The sequence below is a fragment of the Panthera uncia genome (assembly GCF_023721935.1).
Source record: "Panthera uncia isolate 11264 chromosome D3 unlocalized genomic scaffold, Puncia_PCG_1.0 HiC_scaffold_8, whole genome shotgun sequence".
Classification (NCBI taxonomy): Eukaryota; Metazoa; Chordata; class Mammalia; order Carnivora; family Felidae; genus Panthera; species Panthera uncia.
In genome coordinates, this window is record NW_026057586.1 from 61,581,867 (window position 1) to 61,605,583 (window position 23,717).

General features: G+C 36.7%; 1 protein-coding gene across 3 annotated transcripts in view; it reads left to right on the forward strand.

Moving 5' to 3' along the window:
- SEH1L (SEH1 like nucleoporin) overlaps positions 1–20,189 on the forward strand; it is a 32,948-nt gene extending 12,759 nt beyond the window's left edge. For 2 of the 3 annotated variants that reach the window (XM_049620494.1, XM_049620493.1), the window contains 6 exons: positions 1,983–2,194; positions 9,708–9,806; positions 14,185–14,325; positions 15,054–15,211; positions 16,530–16,680; positions 17,754–18,548. In XM_049620494.1, coding sequence (XP_049476451.1) covers positions 1,983–2,194; positions 9,708–9,806; positions 14,185–14,325; positions 15,054–15,211; positions 16,530–16,680; positions 17,754–17,766 — 774 coding nt within the window. In that variant the 3' untranslated portion in view covers positions 17,767–18,548. Of the gene's footprint in view, positions 1–1,982; positions 2,195–9,707; positions 9,807–14,184; positions 14,326–15,053; positions 15,212–16,529; positions 16,681–17,753; positions 18,549–19,401 lie in introns of those variants that run through there. The other variant, XM_049620495.1, reaches the window with a different exon arrangement.
- Positions 20,190–23,717: the final 3,528 nt, after the last annotated feature.

The following is a 23,717-nucleotide window of genomic DNA, read 5'->3' on the forward strand; positions in this document are numbered from 1 at the left end:
CCCCGCCCCTACAATTTTTTTTTTAATGTTAGGAGGGGCTGGTCTTATGTTTGGCCTAGGCCCTCCCTAAGGCAAACAACTGTTTAAGGGGAGGAGAGAAGAGAAATTTATACTAGGGATTTTTCTAGCAGTCAGTCTGAGATGGGTCAGTATCTGTGGTGGGTTGGCTTGAGGAGTAAGTAGTAGCATAGGGTTTTTACTTGAACTTAGTTAAAGATATAGGTTTCCCCTGTTATATGAAAGTAGAGCATTCTTAAGAGAACTTTTCTAAGCTGAAATGGCATAAAGTGGAGAAGCAGTTACCGCTAACTTACATGGAAAAAATTTTGAGCATTCCCAGAACCAAAAAATAACTTCTCTTAGGCTTTTCTGATACCTTAGGATACACTTTGCTAATGGATGCATAACATAAATTGAGATAAAGCACAGATGCTCAAAGACAGTTCAAAGCTATGTCAGTTTGATGGTGAGATACTGTGTAGTTCCCAAGGAAGGAGCTGGTGGTGGTGCTATTGTTGAAGCTGAGGGTGCTTCAAGTAGTGGCTTGCAAAACAGATGTTGAAAGCTGTTTTCACTTTTTGCAAAAGCAAAAATGCTCTTCAGATTTCTTTTGGTTAGCGAGAAAAGGTACTAATTAGGTCTTTTGCAAAAGCAAAGTGGCATAACACAAACCTTTGAAGAGCAGGGGATATCTGTATACTCATTTGTATTTAGTTAAACAAATTGTAATACAAGTGTAAATTGTATTTAGTCATTGATCATTCACTATTTCAGCGGTTGTATTGGTATTGGTTATTCAGTGGTGTTTGTATACAAGAGTTTGCAAAGATACAATCTTTGGGGTTTATGTGATATTCTTTTAATATTGAGACTCCTTAAAATGTATTTTAGTAACCATAGACACTAAAGTGCTGATTTCTCCATTTTGTTGATATTGTCTGTCAGAAATCTAGATGTTAGAAAGTAGCTTGTACATACCATATTGGAATTCTGTAATTATCACAATGCCAGCTTTGTACCATTCCCTTGGTCTCTAATAAATGCCTTCTTTTAAAAGTGGATAGTGGTGATCCACACAGGGCTAACTGGCATTTATGCTTGAAAGATGGAAGTTGCAGGTCTTCCATCTTACTGTTAAAAAATCTTAATTCATTTAATTTACTGCTTGCAGCATACTTGGTGAGACAAAGCTACCTATGTGAAAATTTGGACATTTTCTGGTTCAGTGACTGGTCTGCTTAAGAGAGAGTACCTACTTTTAATAAAGTTAGACTTTCTAAGGTCAACTTTTTTCTACCTTAAAGGGAATAATTAAATTTTTTTTTATACATTAAAAAAATTTTGTTTTAATTTTTTTTTTTTAATGTTTATTTTTGAGAGACAGAGAGAGAGGGTGTGAGTGGGGAAGGGGCAGAGAGAGAGGGAGACACAGCATCCAAGGCAGACTCCAGGCCCTGGGCTGTTAAGACAAAGCCCAGGGTAGGTCTTGAACCCATGAACCGTGAGATCATGACCTGAGCTGAAGTCAGACGCTTACTGACTGAGTCACCTAGGCATCCCCCCCCCAATTTTTTTTAACGTTTATTTATTTTTGAGAGAGAAAGAGAGAGAGACAGAGCGTGAATGGGGGAGGGGCAGAAAGAGAGGGAAACACAGAATTTGAAGCAGGCTCCAGGCTTTGAGTTGTCACCACAGAGTCTGATGCGGGGCTCAGACTCACGAACTGTGAAATCATGACCTGAGTTGAAGTTGGATACTTAACTGGCTGAGCCACACAGGCACCCTGGCAATAATTAATTATAGGTCACTCTTACTGCTGGCTGTGTATGTGGTATTTTGCTGTGGAGGAAATTGAGGCCTAAGTGATTTTTAAATAACTTTTTCAAGGGTTACATACCTAGTAAAATAGTGTGATTTCAGAGTCTATGTTCTTTCCACTGTACGATCCTTTATTTTGTATATAAATAATTTTTTTTTTTCAGGTTAAGAGGACAACTCTAGTGGATAGCAGAACATCCGTTACCGATGTGAAATTTGCTCCTAAGCATATGGGTCTTATGTTAGCAACCTGTTCGGCAGATGGTATAGTAAGAATATATGAGGCACCAGATGTTATGAATCTCAGCCAGTGGTCTCTGCAGCATGAGATTTCATGTAAGCTAAGCTGTAGTTGTATTTCTTGGAACCCTTCAAGGTAAGCTTACACAGAAAACCTGATAATGTAATCCTAGTAAAACAAATTTCATAATTTTTAAACTAAGCATTTGATGGCTTAATTTCCTTAAAATGTTTTTCTTAAGTAGTTATGTTTATTATTAAAAAAAAAATTGTGTAGAATAAAAATTCTCCCTAATCTACCCTGCACCCTTCATGTCTCTTGTCCCCTATTTTTATTCCACATAAGAAGCCAACCATTGTAAATATTTTGGTGTGTACCTTCTGGCTTTTCCCATGTAAATACACAGAAATATTTAATGTGTGTATAAACATACAAATATATGCCAGTATGCACATATCATGTAAAGGTAGATCCAAAACACACAGATACATATAGACATACATTCTGGTTACTTGAAATTTGCCTTTTTCATTTACAAATACATTGTGTCTGTTTTCCCATGTATTAGTATAATTAATCCTACCTTATTTATTTATTAATTTTTTAAATGTTTATTCACTTTTTATTTTTGAGAGAGTGAGCTAGAGAAAGACAGAGCATGAATGGGGTAGGAGCAGAGAGAGAGGGAGACATGGAATCAGAAGCACACTCCAGGCTCTGAGCTGTCAGCACAGAGCCTGATGTAGGGCTCGAACTCGTGAATTGTGAGATCATGACCTGAGCCAAAATCTGACACTTAACAGACTGAGTCGCCCAGGCACCCCAGTCCTACATTATTTTTTTAATTGCTGTATAGAGCATGACTCTGACTAGATCATAGTTGGTTTTAATTAAACTATTTTTAAAAATTGAAAAACGAATCACTTGGTAAAGAAAAAATTTCAAATAATACAGAGGAGTATAAAATGAAAGGTAAAAAGTTCCTCTACCCTCTAAAAATGCTAATAGTTCTGATTTTATTTATTTATTTATTAAGTAGGTCCCATGCTCAGCGTGGGGCTTGAACTCCCAACTCTGAGGTCAAGAGTCGGATGCCCTACTGACTGAGCTACGTGCCCCTAATAGTTCTTATTTTAGATTTTAATTCTGATAGTTGCTATTATATTTTTTTTAATTTTAAAATTTTTTAAAGGATTTTGTTTTTAAGTAATCTCTACACTCAACATGAGGCTCAAACCCCCAATCCTGAGATCAAGAGCTGCTTGCTCAACCAACTGAGCCAGCCAGGTGCCCCAGTTGCTATTATATTTTTAAATGATTTACTTATGCCTTTGATTCTGCTATGTTAGCTTTATACAGTATTTATAGTCACTGTATGAAAGATGAATTTATCATTTAGCACATTTATAAAGCTTTCCACTTCTCAAGGTATGACTAGAGAGAGATCTTTTTTTTTTTTTTTTTTTAATGTTTTATTTTTGAGAGAGAGAGACAGAGTGTGAGCGGGAATGGGGCAGAGAGAGAGGGAGATACAGAATCTGAAGCAGGCTCCAGGCTCTGAGCTGTCAGCAGAGAGCCCTACTCGGGTCTTGAATTCATGAGCTGTGAGATCACGACCTGAGCTGAAGTTGGATGCTTAACTGACTGAGCCATCCAGGTGCCCCTGATAACCTTTTTGTTCTTTTAAGATTTTATTTTTCTACAGCTAGTGTGGGGCTCAAACTTAACAACCCTGAGACCAAGAGTCACATGTTCCACAGACTGAGCCAGCCAGGTGCCCCGATAGAGATCTTATTTGTGGAAATGTTGATGGTTTTTTAATTATGTTTGTAATTATCATAATTTCCAATGATATATATCCATTTTTCTACTGAGCGATTTATCAATTTTTAGATTGTATATGGACTCACATTTTTTTAAAAAGGAAATTAGCTTATTTTGTTTCTACCTCCCATTCACCTTTCTATTTTGTTACGTTGCTTATAAAACTGGTAAAATGTACATTTATATTTACATTCTGTAAAAATTTAATACATACACAAATATTTAAAAATAATTTTTTTTTAATGTTTATTTATTTTTGAGAGAGAGCATGAGCAAGGGCGGGTGGGGGGGCCATGGGGTGCAGAGACAGAGGGAGAGAACACAGAAGTGGGCTCCAGGCTCTATGCTGTTGGCACAGAGCCCTACTCAGGGCTTGAACTCACGAACTGTTGAGATCATGACCTGAGCTGAAGTCGGACGCTTAACTGACAGAGCCACCCAGGCACCCCAACATAAGTATTTGTCTTTCACCACAAGTTGATTCTAAAAGTTAAGTAACAGCCAAATTTACATTATTAGACTGTAAATATTCGTTATAGATGCAAATCTAATCTTTTTCTTGAAAATTATTGTTCATGCAGAATATCTGGTGTTAACTTTTGTTTTTTTTTTTCTGATTTTACTTTTTATTTTTAAAAATTTACATCCAAATTAGCATATAGTGCAACAGTGATCTCAGGAGTAGATTCCTTAAGTGCCCCTTACCTATTTAGCCCATCCCCCCTTCCACAAACCCTCCGGTAACCCTCAGTTTGTTCTCCATATTTATGAGTCTTTCCTGTTTTGTCCCCCTCCCTGTTTTTATATTATTTTTGTTTCCCTTTCCTTATGTTCATCTGTTTTGTCTCTTAAAGTCCTCATATGAGTGAAGTCATATGATTTTTGTCTTTCTCTAATTTCACTTAGCATAATACCCTCCAGTTCCATCCACGTAGTTGCAAATGGTAAGATTTCATTTGTTTTGATTGCCGAGTAATACTCCATTGTATATATATCCCACATCTTCTTTATCCATTCATCCATCGATGGACATTTAGGCTCTTTCCATACTTTGGCTATTGTTGATAGTGCTGCTATAAACATGGGGGTGCATATGTCCCTTCGAAACAGCTCCCCTGTGTCCTGTGGATAAATGCCTAGTAGTGCAATTGCTGGGTTGTAGGGTAGTTCTATTTTTAGTTTTTTGAGGAACCTCCATACTGTTTTCCAGAGTGGCTGCAGCAGCTTGTGGTGTTAACTTCTGATGGATGCTCTGTTTTCTTTCTTGAGTCTTCTGGGTTATACTTGGCTGTCACAATTTTCATATCACATGTTGTCTTTAGATTTTTTTTTTTTATTTTGGTGACTGATACACCTCTTAAAGTATATTTTTTTTCATACGGATGGATGGCAAACTTCTTTGAATTCTGACATACCAGAAAACGTCTTAATTTTACCCCATGGTTAATTGTAGTTTGGCTAATTTTAGAGTTCTAAGTTCAAAATGTAAGAATTTCGAAGATAGTGTCCTTGAGAATCTTTTTAATTTAAGTGTTAATGAGAAGTCTGAGGTCAGTCTAATGCTGGTTCTTTTGTAGGTAGCCTGTTCTTTCTGGAAGTTTTCAGGATTTTTGTCTTAACTACTTTGAGCTCTGTTGCATGTGTATTCTCCTAGTTTGTGGTTTGTCATTTTGACACTGTGATGACTTTTGATGGTAGGAAGTTCTGAATTTTATTGTATTATTATAAATTTTTGAGGCTTCTTTCTTTTGAGAGAGAGCGTGAATGGGAGAGAGGAGCAGAGGGAGAGAAAGAGAATCTTAATCAGGCTCTGCGCTCAGCATGTAGCCTGATGTAGTGCTTTGTCTCAATGACCATGAGATCATGACTTGAGCCGACATCAGGAGTTGAACATTTAACTGACTGAGCCACCCAGAAGCCCCTAGAGAGTTCTGAGTTTTAATGTAACCACGTGTATCAGTCTTTCCTTTATTGTTCTAGTGCTTTTTGTGTTTTACTTGAGGGATTTGTCACCACCTTAAGGTTTTCAAGTGTATTCTGAATGGATTTTGGTTTTGCTTTTCACATTTAGGTCATTATACCTCCTGGAATTGCATTGTGTGATTTGAGGTAGCAGAATTCTAAAATGTATCCAGGATGTTTCTAGGTATTTTTTTACAGTTTTTATTAGGCAAATTTTCATATCTACCAAAAATGATAATACAATGGGCAGACCCTTCACGTATTCATCACCCAGCTGCAATAACTCAAAGCTAGTCTTTTTTTCATCTGTATATGACTTCCCACTGTCCCTCTTCTCCCAATAAAAAACTGGATTATTTTGAAGTAAACCCAGACATATACTATTAGGTGTTGGTCTTTTTTGATTCATCCTGCTTGCCATTTAGTGCTGCCTTTCAAAATGAAGATTCTTGTCGAATTGGAAATTTCTTATGATTTTTAAAAAATTTCCTACGATTCTTTGATAATTTTCTTATGTTGTCTCTGTTCTGCCTTTACGGAACTCATCTTTGAATATTCTTGGATTTACTCTCCCATTTCTTTAAAATGGTTTGGAGATTTACTACTCTGTCATCAAGATCTCCTGCTAGTTCTCTGGGTATCCAGTCAGTTTTTGTTACATGGATATGATATTTCTTTGAGGGTTGTAATTAAAATTTGTGTTTCTTTCTTGAATTACAGTAGGTCTCCTTATTTGCAATAGTTATGTTCTGTAAAGCTCAGTGAACACTGAATGAACCGAACCGTTGCTCCTGTAACCAGAGCACTGTTGCATGTGTATTCTCCTAGTTTGTGGTTTGTCATTTTGACACTGTGATGACTTTTGACGGTAGGAAGTTCTGAATTTTATTTCATTATAAATAATAATAAATTTAGGGTTCTCAAATGGAACAGGTTCAGCCACTGGCTGCTAGTAAATCCAGAGGCAGAGAAATGAGTGGTGATGGAACAACAGAGTAATTTATATTAGTGAGGCCCACACCGGGAAGACAGTGGACTAGTGTCACAAAGGCTGTCTCCAAAATGCTGAAAATACTTCAGGTTTATATAAAGAAAATATGGGATAAAGGTCATTGGGTATGTTTAGCTGTTCAGTAAAGGTCAGGTTAGTCACTGTGTTGAGGTCATTCACTTTGGTCTTGCTGTAGCAGGGCAGCTGTTACTGCCTGAGGGGATAGTTTTGGTTCTCATTATACGATGCTTTTCAGGCTGGGTCTTTTGCCTGAGTTAAGAGATAAGTTGGAAAAAAAAAAATCAGAAAGTACAGACTGAGGTCCAAATGGAGGCAGTTAAGGGGACAAGTGTGTCTTTCACTCCTTTGAGAGATATAGGATTGGTTTCCCATGAGCCTTTGATCACATTTTTGTCAAGTAATAAATACTTAACCTTGTTTTATGAGTGTTTGTGTTCAAAGATACCTTTTTAAGCATATGTTGCTGGTTTGTTAACATTGAAGTCCGCCAACAGCATTAAAACTCAGGCCTTGGGGCGCCTGGGTGGCTTGGTCGGTTAAGCGTCCGACTTCGGCTCAGGTCATGATCTCGCGGCCCGTGAGTTCGAGCCCCGCATCGGGCTCTGTGCTGACTGCTCAGAGCCTGGAGCCTGTTTCAGATTCTGTGTCTCCCTCTCTCTCTCTGCCCCTCCCCTGTTCATGTTCTGTCTCTCTCTGTCTCAAAAATAAATAAACGTTAAAAAAAAAACTCAGGCCTTAACAAAGCTTATCTAACACAGTATTTTCTCCATGAGGCACATTGTATAGTCTTCTTGCTAAGCATAGAAACTAGACTGCACTTCAGTACTACCCATGGGGGCCATTTTAAGTAGTGAAATCACCAACACAAAGCACAAAAATATGAAAAGCATGGTGGTGAATAGAAGGCAACACTTGTTTTCAGCATGAGAGCTGAAATAAGGAGGCAGAACCTTATCTTGTTCGGTCTCAGTATGGACTGCGTGGGTCAAATGACTCAAATTTTTTGCAGAGCTGCTCTAGGCATGTTTATGGGTGACCACAAAAGTCCCAAATATTGAATTTGGGGGGGGGGGTTACAAACAAATATTAGTAAGTAGGCCAGTTTATAAATAAAGAACCTGCAAATAATGAGAATCAGCTATATCTACTTTCTCAAAGATCCATTTGTATATCTTTGTCTTTATTTTCATGCTTTTTGTTTTCCTTGTGTGTTAGTCTTTGCTTATCTATTTGTAGTTATGAACAAGAGACTATTATGCCTAGTAGAGAAAACAGGTATTGGTATTTTTCTTCTGCTAGGTGCTCTGTTTTCTTAGTAGGTCACTCTCTTACCTAGGGGTTGGCTGAGTTTCATCTTAGGTGGAGTGTGTTGGCAGGATTTCCTTGTAGGGAGTATAGGCCAAGGGAACTGAGGAAAACAGGCTGGGGTACCCCAAATACCAAAGTCAGGAGGACTTGACTTTTGGGATGGAGCACCTTAATGTGTTTTGTTCCTTCTGTTCCTCTCCCTGCCAGTTTTGGAGTGCTGTTTTATTTCAGGGTCTCTTTCCTGTTAAGTTTTGATCATCTCACTTATCCTTCCTCAGACTCTCTTTAGCTAGAGCCCAGTTGGCTGCCAGCTAAGGGGTCTTCTGATTGCAGTTCTTTAAATGAATCATTTCATGATTGTCCCCTTACTCATTCCTGTTCTTTGCATGTATTGAGGAGGCTGGAGTTTGTGGAATTTCTTCCTTACTGATACTGATAGAGCTCTTTTCTTGTCCCCCTTGCATGTCTTCTTTCTTTCTGCTTCCTGTCTTCCTGGAATTCCTTTAAATTTCTTGATTTCTGATGGCACATTGATATCTAGGACTATTATGATGGTGTTATTCTTTCATCATTTCCATGGAATCTTAGGAGGGAGGGGAAGGAGATGTAGGTGATCAATCTACTTTTTTTTTAATTGCCACATTCTGTTTTCACCTTTATGAAGTTGGCAGATGACAGTGTCAAGGTCAGATGTTAAACAAGGGGTAATGTTCACAGAGATATTACTTAATTTGGGTGAGGGAGGCAAAGGAAATCAATATTGAGGTAATTAGGTATAGAAATGAAGAAAATAATGTAACCTGGAGTTTATTTCACTAGAGTTCATTATCTTATTACTTCTCTTGCCTTTTTAAAAATGAATCTAGAGAAGAGAATGACATGTGGGTAGCATGCTTTCTTGAGGTGTGGTCTTTTTCTACTTTTTCTCCTTTTATCAGGATTTCTTATTTATTTATTTATTTATTTATTTATTTATTTTTAAGTTTATTTATTTTGAGAGAAAGGGCCCGTGCGGGGCTCTATCCCACAAACCTTGAGGTCATGACTTGAGCCTACTGAGCCATCTAGGAGTCCCCAGGGTTTCTTCTTTTTGTACAAAGCACTTAAAATCTTTTTGTCATGAATTGGTCACTGTAGGGTTGCTTTTTATTCCATAGTGAATGACCAAATCTTTCAGGAAGAAAAATTCTAAGACCTCTTGGCTGTCGCCTTTTTAAAAAAAATTTTTTGTTTGTTTTTTTGGCTTTTTTTTTTTTTTTTTTTTTTATCTACTGAATGCTTGAAACCTTTTCTTTTGGGAAAAGAGCTACTTTTTCTGTCAGCAAGAGGGGCAAGAGGATGGTATTATCTGTCCCCACCTTGAGCATTCTCAAGGACACACCCTCCCAAGGTGTGACTGTGTCAGATACATGGTGGGGATCTAGTCACAGTAGTGGCATGCTTACATGTGGGTTGTAGAGCTACTTGATGCCAGGTTTTTCTAATTCTTTGAATTAGATGTATATTAACTTATGTAAAATAGTTTTTACTCTTCATTTCTAGCTCTCGTGCTCATTCCCCCATGATAGCTGTAGGAAGTGATGACAGTAGTCCAAATGCAATGGCCAAGGTTCAGATTTTTGAATATAATGAAAACACCAGGTTAGTACTATTTGGTCTTAATTATTGTTCTTAATTGCACTTTGATTTTTTAAAATGTTATTTCTTTATTCACTGAATTATGCATCATTCATTACATATTTACTAATTTCATAGGCTATGCCAAGTTCTGTGCCAGGCTACCATAATATAAAATTGAATGGTATAGAGGAAAAGGTGACTGATTTCATAATATGTACTATCTTGCAGAGAAACAAAAAGAGTAAAAAATGGTGATGAATTTTATCAACTGGGAGAATCAGGATGTTAAGGGCTTACTACACCTTGGGAGAGGGGGCCAGGAAGGTTCACTCCAGACAAAACTTACAGGATGAGTGAAAAGTAAAGTGTTAAAGAGGGGAAAACATTCTAAATGGAGAAAACTACATGTGATAAGGTACATGAACAAGAGAAAACCAGTATATTTTTATTGTAGTTGAAATGTAATAGGCAAAAGGGAGTGTGTGAGAAATATGCAAGGCTTATATCTGCACGACCTAGTGTTTTGTGTTTAGATTTTATGGGTGATATGAAGCCATTGAAAGAGTTTTAAGTTGGGGAATAATAGGGTTGGATGGTAGTTAAACTCTTCCATAGGTGTGAAAAGTATTTTAGAGGGCAACATGAGTGGATTCAGTGATTGGGTGCTGTTATAACAGTCTAGGTGGGAGATTATAGTGGCTTTGGCATAGAGTAGTGACAAATGGGGATGGAGAGAAGTGGACAGTGAGAATAATTTAAGAAATGGTATCAATAGAATCTGATGACTAGATTTAGAAGGTGAAGAAAGGGGGATCTGTTGAGATGATTTTCAAGGTTCTGGCTTAATAATTCAATGGGTGGTATGTAATTTCTTAAAATAAGGACATCTGGAAACAGGACACATTTGGGTAGAGTATAGCAGCATGTGAAGTAAAGTCTATTTTGGGTCATGTTGAGATACCTGCAGTACTTCTGAGAGCTGTAAGCTGTGTGTCAGAGGTGTTCTCAGATCTTGTAGGAGAAAAGAGCACCCATCAGTTGATCAGGTAGGCTTCACATGTGCTAGGTAACAAGCACATGGGTCTAAGAGTCAGATACTGGGTAGGGCCAGAAGTGGAAGAGAAGAAAGAACTACAGTTGTCCCCCTTATCCATAGGGGATACATTCTAAGACCCCTAGTAGCTGCCTAAAATCTCTAATAGTACCAAATTCTGTGTCATCTGTGTTTTTTTTCTATACATACATACTTACGATAAAGTTTATAAGTTAGAGTATTAGATTAACAATAGCTAATGATAAAATAGAAGAATTATAACAATACACTGTAATAAAAGTTATGTGATTGCAGCCTCTCTCTTAAAATATCTTTTTGTGCTGTATTCACTTCCTGTGACCATGAGAGACGATAAAATGTGTATGTGATGAGATGAGATAAAATGCCTATGTGAGTGATGTAGGCATGCTGACCTTCTGACGGTAAATCAGGGGCATCATCTTCTGGATGTAAATTTGATTGTGGGTAACAAACCGTGGAAAGCGAGACTGTGGCTAGTAGGGGGACCAGTATATTTTAATTCCTGTGGGCTCTGCATTTCAGAATGTTACTAGGAGTTTTGAGGGGTTCTTACTCCAGCCCTCTACTTCCCAGATTCTTGATTTCTTCAGAGAGACTGTTTACAACAGTGCTGTCCAGTAGAACTTGCTGCACTGATGCAAATGCCCCGTACTTGTGCTAGCTAATGCAGTGGCCACCAGCCACATGCCACTGTTGAAGCTTGAATGTGGCTACTATAGCTGAAGAACTGCATTTGTTCATTTTTATTAATTTAAATTAAAATAGGCACATGTGGCTAGTGACTGGAGTATTGGCCAGCACAGTTCTAGAATATAGGAACCTTCCTTTAGAACTTTTTGAGGCTTTATAGCCTTGTAAGCTATTAAAGCTATGAACCACATCACTAGCACTTGTTAAAGAGGCTTTATGAAGAGTTAATACTGTTAAAGTGATTTCTTTCAACCTTAGCTGAACAGAATGAATTTGGAGGCATAAATCTAAAACTTTGAATGTGGGACCATTTCTAAAACGTAGGAGAATGAAACTACTTCATAAATAATATTTGAGTAAAGGGATAAATAACTTGCAAGTTAATTCTGAAAGAATATACAGGGCAGATAGAAAGTACCTAAAACTTAAAAGAATTCAGTGATAAAGATAATCCAAAGTTGTGTATAAGTCTCTTAGCAGAATAAATCTAGATTAGGGGCTGGATTCCCTGTATTTGCCCTGTAACAAGGAGCCTGGCAGTGGAACAGTTCCGGGGTTAAGTGGCTCACTTGGTGCAGTGATGACATCAGAGTTTTTGGTATTTTCCTTAGTCATCCTTAGTGTGTTGGTGACAGCTCCCTCTTAGGATCACAAGAGCATTTCCAGGTTTCACATGCAGATACAAAGAAGGGCATTGGCTTTTATGTATCTTTTTGTATGAGGGAGAGAAGAAAAAGTTTTCTCGAAGTACCTTAGCAAGCTTTTTCATTGGGTCCCACTGACCAGAATTGGGTCGCTCACTGTGCTTTAGCTGCAAGGGAGTAGACAGCAAGTGCCAGGCATTTTCTGCATCTAGAATGGCCAGGAAGTGGCATTGGGAAGGTAACTGTGTCTGTGTGTGAGTGTATGTGGGATTGATTTAGGAAGTTACCAGACCTTTTAAGATCAGCCATTTTGGGGATGGTCCTTGTCTGTTTCTTTGAAGTAAGAGTTGTTCAAAGGTTGTTATACAGATTGAACATGTTATGTAGAGGCTATGTGATAGTGGAGTATGTAGCATCCAATTATGAATACCTAACTGAGCTTTCTATAAGTGATAGTAGTAGTAATAGTAATAGTAGTAACAAATAGAAAACATTTGTCGAATTTACCAGTATTGGATATATTTATTTCTATTGGTGAATGAAAATATTAAGACAGACCTAGTCTAGATAATAGTACAAGTGCCTATATTTATACAGGTTATATGGAATTTTCACATACATTATAAAATTTGAATTCTAACAATCACCTTATGAGGAGGGTAGGTAGCTTTTATATTATCACCATTTTACGAATGAAGAAACAGATCAACAAAGTAAAATGACTTGTCTAGGATCAGACAGTAGAAGCAGCAAGGGTGTGGATTAGATTACTCAGGATGATCATGTAGGGGAAGACGAGGTCAAGGAGCCTTGAGGCATGTGCTAGCTTGGAGACATTTGGGGAAAATGTTGGCATGAAAAGAAGGCCAAGCATAGATTTGTTGGGAACACCAGTATATTAGAGGAGGGTAGTGAAAAGGTAAGAGAGGTACCTCTCTCTAACTCCCTCTGTTACATACAGGGTTCTGTGCTTCATTTCTGTCCCTGATATTGAACTTACAATGGAGAAAAACAATAGAAAATTCTTATCTGTTGTCTCCTTCATTATCTTCTCCGTTTGCACATGTAGAAATAGAATTGTAAGGATGAAACAGATTTCAGTATAGTGCCCTTTATTACCATTAGAAGAACTCAGTTCCTCCTGTTATCAAATTCATTTTCCAATTTATACTCAAATACTTAGGAAATTCAATTACCCTTTTCTTGAAAATAGATATTAATGGCTAATAAATCAGCATCTCATTTTTTTTTTAAGTTTATTTATTTTGAGAGAGAGAGAACGTGGGCAAGCAGGGGAGGGGCAGAGAGAGAGGAGAAATAATCCTAAGCAGGCTCCTCATTATCAGTGCAGAGCCCAACGTGGGGCTCAGTCTCACGAACTGCGAGATCATGACCTGAGCTGAGATTAAGAGTCAGCAACTTAACTGACTGAGCCACCCAGGTGCCCCAGCATCTCATTCTAATTAAAGTTTTGTTAAACTGTTCTAAGCTAAACTTACAAAATCAAAGAACAAAACCTGGGGGCTTTATATTAATTTTCCAGGGCTGCCATAACAAATCACTACAAACAAAACAATTTATTCTCACAGTTCTGGAGGCCAGAAATCTAAAGTCAAGGTGTGGTCAGCACCATGCTGCTTCCACAATTCTTCCTTGTTTCTTAAGGCTTCTAGTGGCTTCAGGAGGTCCTTGGTGTCTGGCTGCATAATTCCAATCTCTCCCTGTTTTCACATGGCTTTCTTCTCTGTATCTCCTTTTCTGTCTTTTATAAGGATGGTCCAGGATGATCTTGTCCTGAGATCCTTAGTTGTATACACAAAGACCCTTTTTCTAAATTAGGTCACATTCAGTTTCTGGGGGTTAGGCCTTGGTCATACTATATATATATACTGCAGAGGTAAACACTGTTTCATTGTGAACAATGTAAAAAACGTGGATTTTTAAAAATTTTAATTTCTGAAAATTTTAACATAAATTATTTTTTTATTAGGAAATATGCAAAAGCTGAAACCCTCATGACAGTCACAGATCCTGTCCATGATATTGCCTTTGCTCCAAACTTGGGAAGGTCTTTCCACATTCTAGCCATAGCAACCAAAGATGTGAGAATTTTTACATTAAAGCCTGTGAGGTGAGGTTTTGAAGCAATTACTGATTTAAAAATGGTCTTAACTCATGATTATTTTCATTTGTGGAAGAGAATGAAGAGGCAACTGTGATCTGAAGAATGGATTCTTTAATGAACATTTTATCTATAAATATATGAGTTTTGGGGATGGGGAATTGAATAAAGATAGGAGATTTATATTTTCTTAATTGCATTTTATTTAGGCTACTACGATGAATTGGATCCTCTGAATATAATTGGTACTGTGTAAATGTTTGAACAAATGCGAGGTGTCAGGTAACTTAGGGACAATTAAATTAGCTCAGAAATTCTTGTGAATAATGTATTCAGGCTTTAATTTTGGAATTGTGAATTTCAGTTCCTTTTTTTCTTCCTTCTCCCCTTCTATTCTTCCCTTCCTACTGCTTTCCTTTTAAAATTAATTGTTATGTATTTTATTCCTCAACTGTGTTTGGGTGAATAAAGCCTCTTTTGTTGTTCCTTTCTTCCATGAAATAATCACTGAATAATTTTTATGTGGTAGGATCATGCCAGGTGCTGGAGAATCAAATGAAAGTGACATGGCCCAGCTCTCAATGAGTTAAGGTGGGGGAGTATGGGAGGGAACGTGGTAGTTTTAGATATGAACATAATTATAAAATAATATGGTAAGTGTATGTATTTTTTTTATTTAGAACCATGTGTGTAAAATCTTTTCTCAGCATTTCTCAGGAAAATCTTTTTATTAATAGGAAAGAACTTACCTCCTCTGGTGGACCAACAAAATTTGAAATCCATATAGTGGCTCAGTTTGATAATCATAATTCCCAGGTCTGGCGAGTGAGTTGGAATATAACAGGAACAGTGTTAGCATCTTCAGGAGATGATGGCTGTGTAAGATTATGGAAAGGTAAGGTTTTAATGAAAGGATTGTTGCTCTATGTTGCTACTTAAGAATTTTCATTTAGAAATGTAAACTCGGAAATATTTTGGAAAAAATGATCTTTCTACAGTTATTTTCAAATTAATGTCTTATATTTGTGTTATTTTGAACCTCTATCAGTTTACCTAGTTCATGGCAGTTAATGACACTTGAATTGTGTTTTAAGTTTCCATGTGGATCTCCTTTTAAAACTAAAAGTAATTGTAACAGAATATGCAGTATCTCCAAAAGGTACCGTTTGCTATGTGTGTAACTTGTGTGACTGCTCTACAAACACAGGATAGAGGTATAGACATCTCTTATTAAATAATTGCTCTAGCTAACCAGCCCTTAATAGGAGAAAATCCAGTATCATCTCCACCTCTTCTCTGCAACTCTCAAAAGTTGAAGAATCTTCTGGCCACTGATTCTGAAAGTTTCTTGTAAATGGCATGCTGAGTGAGAATTCAGTCTAGTAACTCGATGCTAGCTGTGGTTGCTGTAGCATGGTCTACATTTTTCCATGGACGTTTATCTACTGGGTGGTGGTGTCCTTGGTCCTTGTCCCACTCTAGTCAGTGGCGTCCCATATAACCTATAGCTTAGCTCATGTACCCTGAGTAGTTACTGTTTCTCAAAATGCAATTTGGCTGAGTCTCCCATGGTCAGTTTTAGGCTGTGGCAGAACTGGCCCAGACCTCCCTTTTCCTCAGTATCATTTGCTGTCAAGGGCTTTGCTTCTCTTTCTTGCCCCTGGTCTTTAGTCAGGACCATCCAGCTTCACTCCAGCAGGCTCCCTAACTTGGGTTTCCTGGGCTAAGGGTCTCCAGTGACCTATTTTGTATTAGAAGAATTAGGCCATGTTGGGTTAGCTACTCAAACCCCAAAGGGGTCCGTCTCTGAGGACATTAAGTACCCACATGACTTACACTTGCATAACCAAGAAGACAGCTCCATAACCCTACATATACAAGTAATCGAAATTCATTATCATGAAATGAAAAATTTATTTTGATATTAAAGTTAATGTGGTAGCTTAGAGAATTGTCTCTGTTAATATTTGTCTTGTAAGGAAAGGAAATGGTAGAAACTTTGTTTTTTAAATTAGTAATTTTTCTAAAACTTTAAAAAATAATTGGTAAAATTGAGATACGTATTTCATTTAAAAGATGTCTTTAACATTTATCTTGAGAGATATGTAGTCCTCTTTTGTTTTTTTCATTGTAGTTTAAGAATTTGAACACAGATTTGTGTCCTTGAACAAAGCTATTAGCCATGTTAATGTATTTGACCATTTTCCTTTCAGCTAATTATATGGACAATTGGAAGTGTACTGGTATTTTGAAAGGTAATGGGAGCCCTGTCACTGGGAATTCTCAGCAGGGAAACTCAAATCCTTCCCTAGGTTCAAATATCCCAAATCTTCAAAATTCATTAAATGGATCTTCTTCTGGCAGGTAGGCTGTTTTTGTGGGAAAACTAGAAATTATCTCCTTTTTAAAATCATTCTGATAGCCAGACTAAAGGTGTGTAATTTCATGGATTTTTAAGATTGAATAAAGAAATTCATACACAATTATAATACTAGAAAAAATTCACTTTGTTAGCTCTGTATTTAGCTTACATAGTCATAATATTTATTAGGTAGATTGTTAAGCCATTAAACAAACTAAATTATATTCTGAAATTTAGTGGTCCATCAGAAATGTTTATAACTTAAAGATTTTACTTTGCTTCTCAAGTAAGATGAAGAGCAAATCTGGGATAATGCTGAGGATTTTAGTCCTAGATGAGCATTAGTATGTTAGTGGTAGTAGTGTAGCCTTTGAATTAGGTCAAGCTGAAATTTTCAATAAAATACATTAAGCCTTTGTAGATGAGAGTGAGTTAAATGTGTTTTGTGGGTGTTGGGTGTGTGTGTGGGTGTGTTTAAACCTTTAATGGAGATTGTAAGAGAAAATGGTAAATTGTGATTTCTTGATTTTTAGAATTTTTAATATATTTTAGATTCTTGTTTATCTTGACAAACAATGTGATCTGAAGAGTCATCCTTTGTTTTCATATTCAGATTTCAAATATGTGAATTTTTAAGATCAGCTTATTTTAATATGCCTTTGTGAATAATTTGGAATACGATTCAGGAAACTTCAAAGCATGGTCCTTATTAACAAACTGTCCTGTGGTTATTCTGTTGTCATCTTAGAATTCTATTTAAAATTTCTTCAACTATTTTTATAATGTTAAATTTTTATTTAAAAAGTCCTGTTCGATTTTGAGATTTAAGTATTTGCATGTAAACAATTTCAGGTTACCACAGAAGAGATCAGATTATAAAAATGATTTCATGAAACAAAGGATACTACTGTTAATTAAAAAAAAAAAATCTGATTTTTGGTTGCTGCCTGTACTGTGTATATTCTTTTGTAAAGAGCTTTGAAGTTTTGATCTGTATTCTTATTGTGCCAATAACCGTGTGTGTTAGATCTGTGATGCATTTTCCCTTCTCCATTTGTATTATGTCCTTTAACAGAAAGCACAGCTGAGTACCAGCTAACTGGAGTAACTTTGCTGTTTTGCTGCTTGTTGCATGCACACAGGAATGGAAAGCGAGCTCCTTTTCCCCTTCCCCAGCGCCGTTTGACCTCTCCCAAGATACACCAGCAGCCTGCTTACTACTAAACGCAATCCAAAAGGCCTTTAAAAATACCGTGTATATCATTTTTTTTTGTACTAGCCAGTTTATTGACACTATTTGAAACTTTTGAAATATAAATGGAGAGGCTTTTTGTTGAGACATTGTCACCAAAACAATTTTTTGAAATGTTCCCGAAACTAACATGGGTTTAAAATTAAAAGGATTGTTACTATCCTTGTAAGTAGTTGGGAGGAGGGAAAATACCACTTTATTCCATTTGGAGAATATAGGCTTATTTCTTTTGTTTTCTAAAACAGCGAAAATGATGAATTTTTATAATTTTAATTTGAAGATTGAATAAATATTTTTCATAAAGATTGTTTTGAGTGCTAATCTGTTTATTACCTTTTGTAGAATTGGCTTATACGTGATATTATTTAATACAACTCTGTCATTTCTTTGTAATATTTAAAAAATATTAGTAAAGGAGTGAGAGAAGTAGTAGTGAAATGAAAGTAATTTGACTGTACAGTTTGTGGCCAAATTAAACATATGGTATTGCTTCATTTATAATATGGTAGTAAAATGAAAACATCTTTGTAAGTTTTCAATTCATATTCACTAAAGAGCTAAATGTTTCTAATATGTGCTTGTATATTTTTTATGGTGTAATTCCATGGCTTAAGTTTTCCTTCAAGTCAAAATTTGGAAACATACTATAAGAGGAGCAGTTAAAAATTTGCTGAAATTGTGCATGCACATTAACCTCCACATTCCAAGCCTCAGGATTTTAATTTAGTTGGCTGCTTCATTTAGTTCATATTCTTTAGAACTTTGACCTTGATGACAAAGCTCTAAGTCTTTGTTTGCTAATGTGCTTAAGTATTACGGGTAAGTTATAAAATGGCAAAAGAATAACAATAGGACATATTCTTTGAGCTCTTTTACTTATCAAAATTTTGTACTATTTAAAGTTTTTGCAGAAAAGCAGCTAAGTGTTTTCAAAGATTGTATTTCTTCAGAAGTATATTGCAATAGCTGGCCATACTTTGTGAAAGTATATTTGGATTGGTTCTCAGTGTCCTGTATGCACTACAAAACATGTGCCTGCTGCTACTACAAACGAAGCATTGCTTAAAATAAAAAGCTTATTAGATTTGTAAATTTCCAGGATCGCATCAAATATGTTTCTGAAAGATTAGAAAATGTTTTAAATTATAAAATGTCTTTTTTTGTAACATTCATACTGATAATTTTTTTTTAACATTTTAAGTTTAACAGATTGTATTTCTTTCTTTCAAGTTTCTATACTTGCTTAAGCAAGCTTGATTTGAGTAAGGGTCTTGATTTTTGCGATTATGTTCTGTTAGTTTTGGCATGAATATACTAAAGCTTTTTTTTTCCAGCATGTGTTTTCTCCTCTTTGGTTCTCTTTGTATTTACTACTTTTCTCTTTTTCTTCTGTTTTTTTTTCTTTTTTTTTTTTTTTTTTCTGTTGTTTTTGTTTTGTTTTGGTGTTTTGTTCCTGTCTTCATTGTTTCAGGTATTTCTTTCCCCCTCTGGATTCCCCACGGGCTGGATCGAGATGGTCCAGTTATGCCCAGCTCCTTCCTCCTCCTCCTCCTCCTCTGGTAGAGCACTCTTGCGATGCTGACACTGCCAACCTCCAGTATCCTCACCCTCGCAGACGATCTCTCTCTCGGCCTCTTAATCCCTTACCTGAGAATGAAGGGGTTTAAAACACTGATTTAACACTTAAAGGCCTTATTCAAGTGCTTGTAAATGCTTTCATTCCTGGCTGCTTTTTGTTTTTCTTCATTTTCTTTCAGAAGATTTTTCTAAGTTAGGGTCCGTCTTGCATGTATTACAACCAGAACACAGTGTTTGGAACCTAAATGTGTTTGTGCTTCTGCATCAAAGGAACATTTGCCTCACTGGTTGATAACCTTTGATGAAATGCGATAAGTACAAGTAACGTGAACTATGAGATTTACAGTAGCTGATTTCACTTTCAAAGTGCCTATTCGTTTTATCTTGAACTGTTATGGTGTTAATTTTCTTATGGTTTGTCATTCTGGTTAATGTGAAAGCATATCATAGAGTTCACTTTGCCTTTGAGACATATTAAGAAATGTTTTAAAATTTACAGTCTAATGTTGGATCTGACTAGTTTGTAAAATAAATCATTCCTGTGTATAAAGCAGCAAAACATAATAATGGACTCTGGTTTTTTTTTTGAAAGGAAATTGCCTTTTACTACTTGGAATTACTGTTTAAAGCTTTTGTAATTATTCTCCAAGTAGATTATTTAATAAAATATATTTTAAAAGATATGAATCTGTTGCCTTATGAAAACAGAATGAACAGCTGGCCCTTGAACAACATGGGTTTGAACTGCACTCATCCACTTATACATAGATTTTTTTCAGTAAATGCAGCATGGTACTATAAATGTAGTTTCTCTTTCTTATGATTTTCTTAATAGCATTTTTTTTCTCTAGCTTACTTTACATGTATAACATACAAAATAGGTGGTAATTGACTGCTTATGTTACTGGTAAAGCTTCTAGTCAACAGTAGGCTATTAAGTAGTCCAAGGTTAGAGTCAGATTTTTGACTGTGGGCACATTGGCACCATCTAACCCCTGAGTTGTTTAAGGGTCAACTATATTCTATTTGTTAGACGGTAAAGCTTATATCTCCTTATACAATGTTGAAAAAAAAATCCAAACAATCAAAAAATTGGAGGTAAGCATGACATTTATTTAAAAAGGTAGGACGTTAGTATGTAGACTAACACCTACAACTGACGGATGTTGACTTCCAATCTAATTGCACATTATTTTATTTTTTTTATTATTTTTTTTCAATATATGAAATTTATTGTCAAATTGGTTTCCATACAACACCCAGTGCTCATCCCAAAAGGTGCCCTCCTCAATAGCCATCACCCACCCTCCCCTCCCTCCCACCCCCCATCAACCCTCAGTTTGTTCTCAGTTTTTAAGAGTCTCTTATGCTTTGGCTCTCTCCCACTCTAACCTCTTTTTTTTTTCTTTTTTCCTTCCCCTCCCCCATGGGTTTCTGTTAAGTTTCTCAGGATCCACATAAGAGTGAAAACATATGGTATCTGTCTTTCTCTGTATGGCTTATTTCACCTAGCATCACACTCTCCAGTTCCATCCACATTGCTACATAGGGCCATATTTCGTTCTTTCTCATCACCATGTAGTACTCCATTGTGTATATAAACCACAATTTCTTTATCCATTCATCAGTTGATGGACATTTAGGCTCTTTCCATAATTTGGCTATTGTTGAGAGTGCTGCTATAAACATTGGGGTACAAGTGCCCCTATGCATCAGTACTCCTGTATCCCTTGGGTAAATTCCTAGCAGTGCTATTGCTGGGTCATAGGGTAGGTCTATTTTTAATTTTCTGAGGAATCTCCACACTGTTTTCCAGAGTGGCTGCACCAATTTGCATTCCCACCAACAGTGCAAGAGGGTTCCCGTTTCTCCACATCCTCTCCAGCATCTATAGTCTCCTGATTTGTTCATTTTGGCCACTCTGACTGGTGTGAGGTGATATCTGAGTGTGGTTTTGATTTGTATTTCCCCGATAAGGAGCGACGTTGAGCATCTTTTCATGTGCCTGTTGGCCATCCGGATGTCTTCTTTGGAGAAGTGTCTATTCATGTTTTCTGCCCATTTCTTCACTGGGTTATTTGTTATTCGGGTGTGGAGTTTGGTGAGCTCTTTATAGATTTTGGATACTAGCCCTTTGTCCGATATGTCATTTGCAAATATCTTTTCCCATTCTGTTGGTTGCCTTTTAGTTTTGTTGGTTGTTTCCTTTGCTGTAATTGCACCTTATTTTAATGCTTTTAAAATTTGAAATCAGAAAGTACTTGACAATAATTATGGTAAAATGATTAAAACTATAGAACTAGTAATGTTTCTTTTGTTCAGTTTTCTCAAGAATTACCAAGTATTTAAGTCTCTTTAGGACTTGAGAAGGATGTAATTTGAAAAGTATTTCATATGTGTCTCAATCACATATATAATTGTTAAAATCGTATAATTTATAACCTAATTTTCAAAGGCATCTTTCCTATGAGTAGCCTCATACATTTGATGCTTCTTAACCTGCAAAGGATAAAGAACTGATAAGAGATTAATTTTAACTTAAGGAACATTTGAACTTCCTTGTGACTAATCATTAAAATCTTTTGTCTGTCAAGTTAGCATTTTAGCATTCCAACGTATGAAGAAAAGTCTTTTCCAAATCTCAGAGGTCTTCTGTTAAAGGACTTGTTTTAGACTTGTTGGCTTGTTTAGGTTCAAAGCAAGGGGTCTCACTTAAGACTGAATCTAGCTCAGAATTAATAATCGACACCTTTGAGATTTTAATCATTGTAGAGGTGCTTAGGGTTAGAATGGGATAATGAAGTGAGATTATCCAATTTAGTGAATATTGAACATCTTCTGTGTGCAAGAGACTGTGCTATAAAACACTGGGGTATGTAAAAAATAGAGAAGGTATTTACAGAATTTACAGAAGGTAGTGAGGATTCAGTTTCATTATAAATGTTGAAACACAAAGTGATTTATTTGAGCTGGCCAGGTTTGGAAGCAATGTGGGATTTCAACAGATGGGGTAGTTGAAGCAGAGGAGGGTTGGATTTCCAAGGTGATGGCCCAGAGATGAAAGATGACAGGGCTGTGTTCGGGCAACAGGATATTAGTCTGATGTAAGGTTTATTTGGGGGAGCTGGTGGGAGATTAATCTAGAATCAAACTTTGTGGTAACATTGTAGGCGGCTTCAGATATCCGTGGCTGAGGTTTGCCACTTAAAGCAGTTGGTAAAGGGGATCTATGGGAGATGACTGCCTTTTCTTAACTGGGTAGATATCACGTCTCATTCCCTGGGAGGCATTCATCTCTAGCCCGGGACTTCTGCAAGCTCTACCCAATGTCTAAGAAGATTTGAAATTTACTGGGAGTTTTATGCCTCCTTTTCAGTTGGCAAGTAAGTTTGGCTAACACTAATGTTTTTTGAGTGCTTCCATGTGCCAGTGCTCTTCTAGATACTTTATGTGAATTTATTAATCCTTAGAACAAACCTCTGAGGGAAGTGCTCTAATTATCCCCATTTTACAGGTGAAGAAATAGGCAGATTAGAGCTATTTGCCCAAGGCTGCACAGCTAGGAAGTGAGAGCTAGGATTGAGATTTAGGTTATCTGGCATAAGTCTGTGTTCTCTCTCTTGCTTGCAGATACTTTGGATTATAGATCCTTGTCACTAGAGTCCCACTAGGTTGCTGGGTGTTGGGAGAGCTTGATCGCTTGATTTTTATGGAGGAAAAGGACATTTATGGAGCTGGGTACAAGGGGTGTAGGGTAAATGAATAGACATATATTCCAGCAGTTCACCTCCAGTTATGTGATCATGGTGTAGACAGTTCAGCTACTTTGTGAAACAAGGATGGCTCATTACACACTCAAGTAGCATCCTTTCAGCTCTAAAGCTAATAGGTTTATTTTTCAGGATTCAGAAAATTTCCTCCACTTATCTTTGTTCATTGAGTGTGGACAAGGGTAGAATAGGAGTAGTAATTACAGTTTGCAAATGCCAAGGCTTGAAGGTTTCAAGAAAAATGCCAGGAGAATTGCAGAGACATCAATTGAGTTTGACAGGAGGCTAGTTCTGATAAAATAAGTATGGGATAAATGACATTAAGGTGTGAAAGTGGAGGCAGTTTAAAGGTGGGAGAGACAGAATGGTCTTAAGGTGATGAAACAATCCAGCAACAGGTGAGTTGGTTTTGGTTTTGGGTGGAGAGGGGCAGATTTCT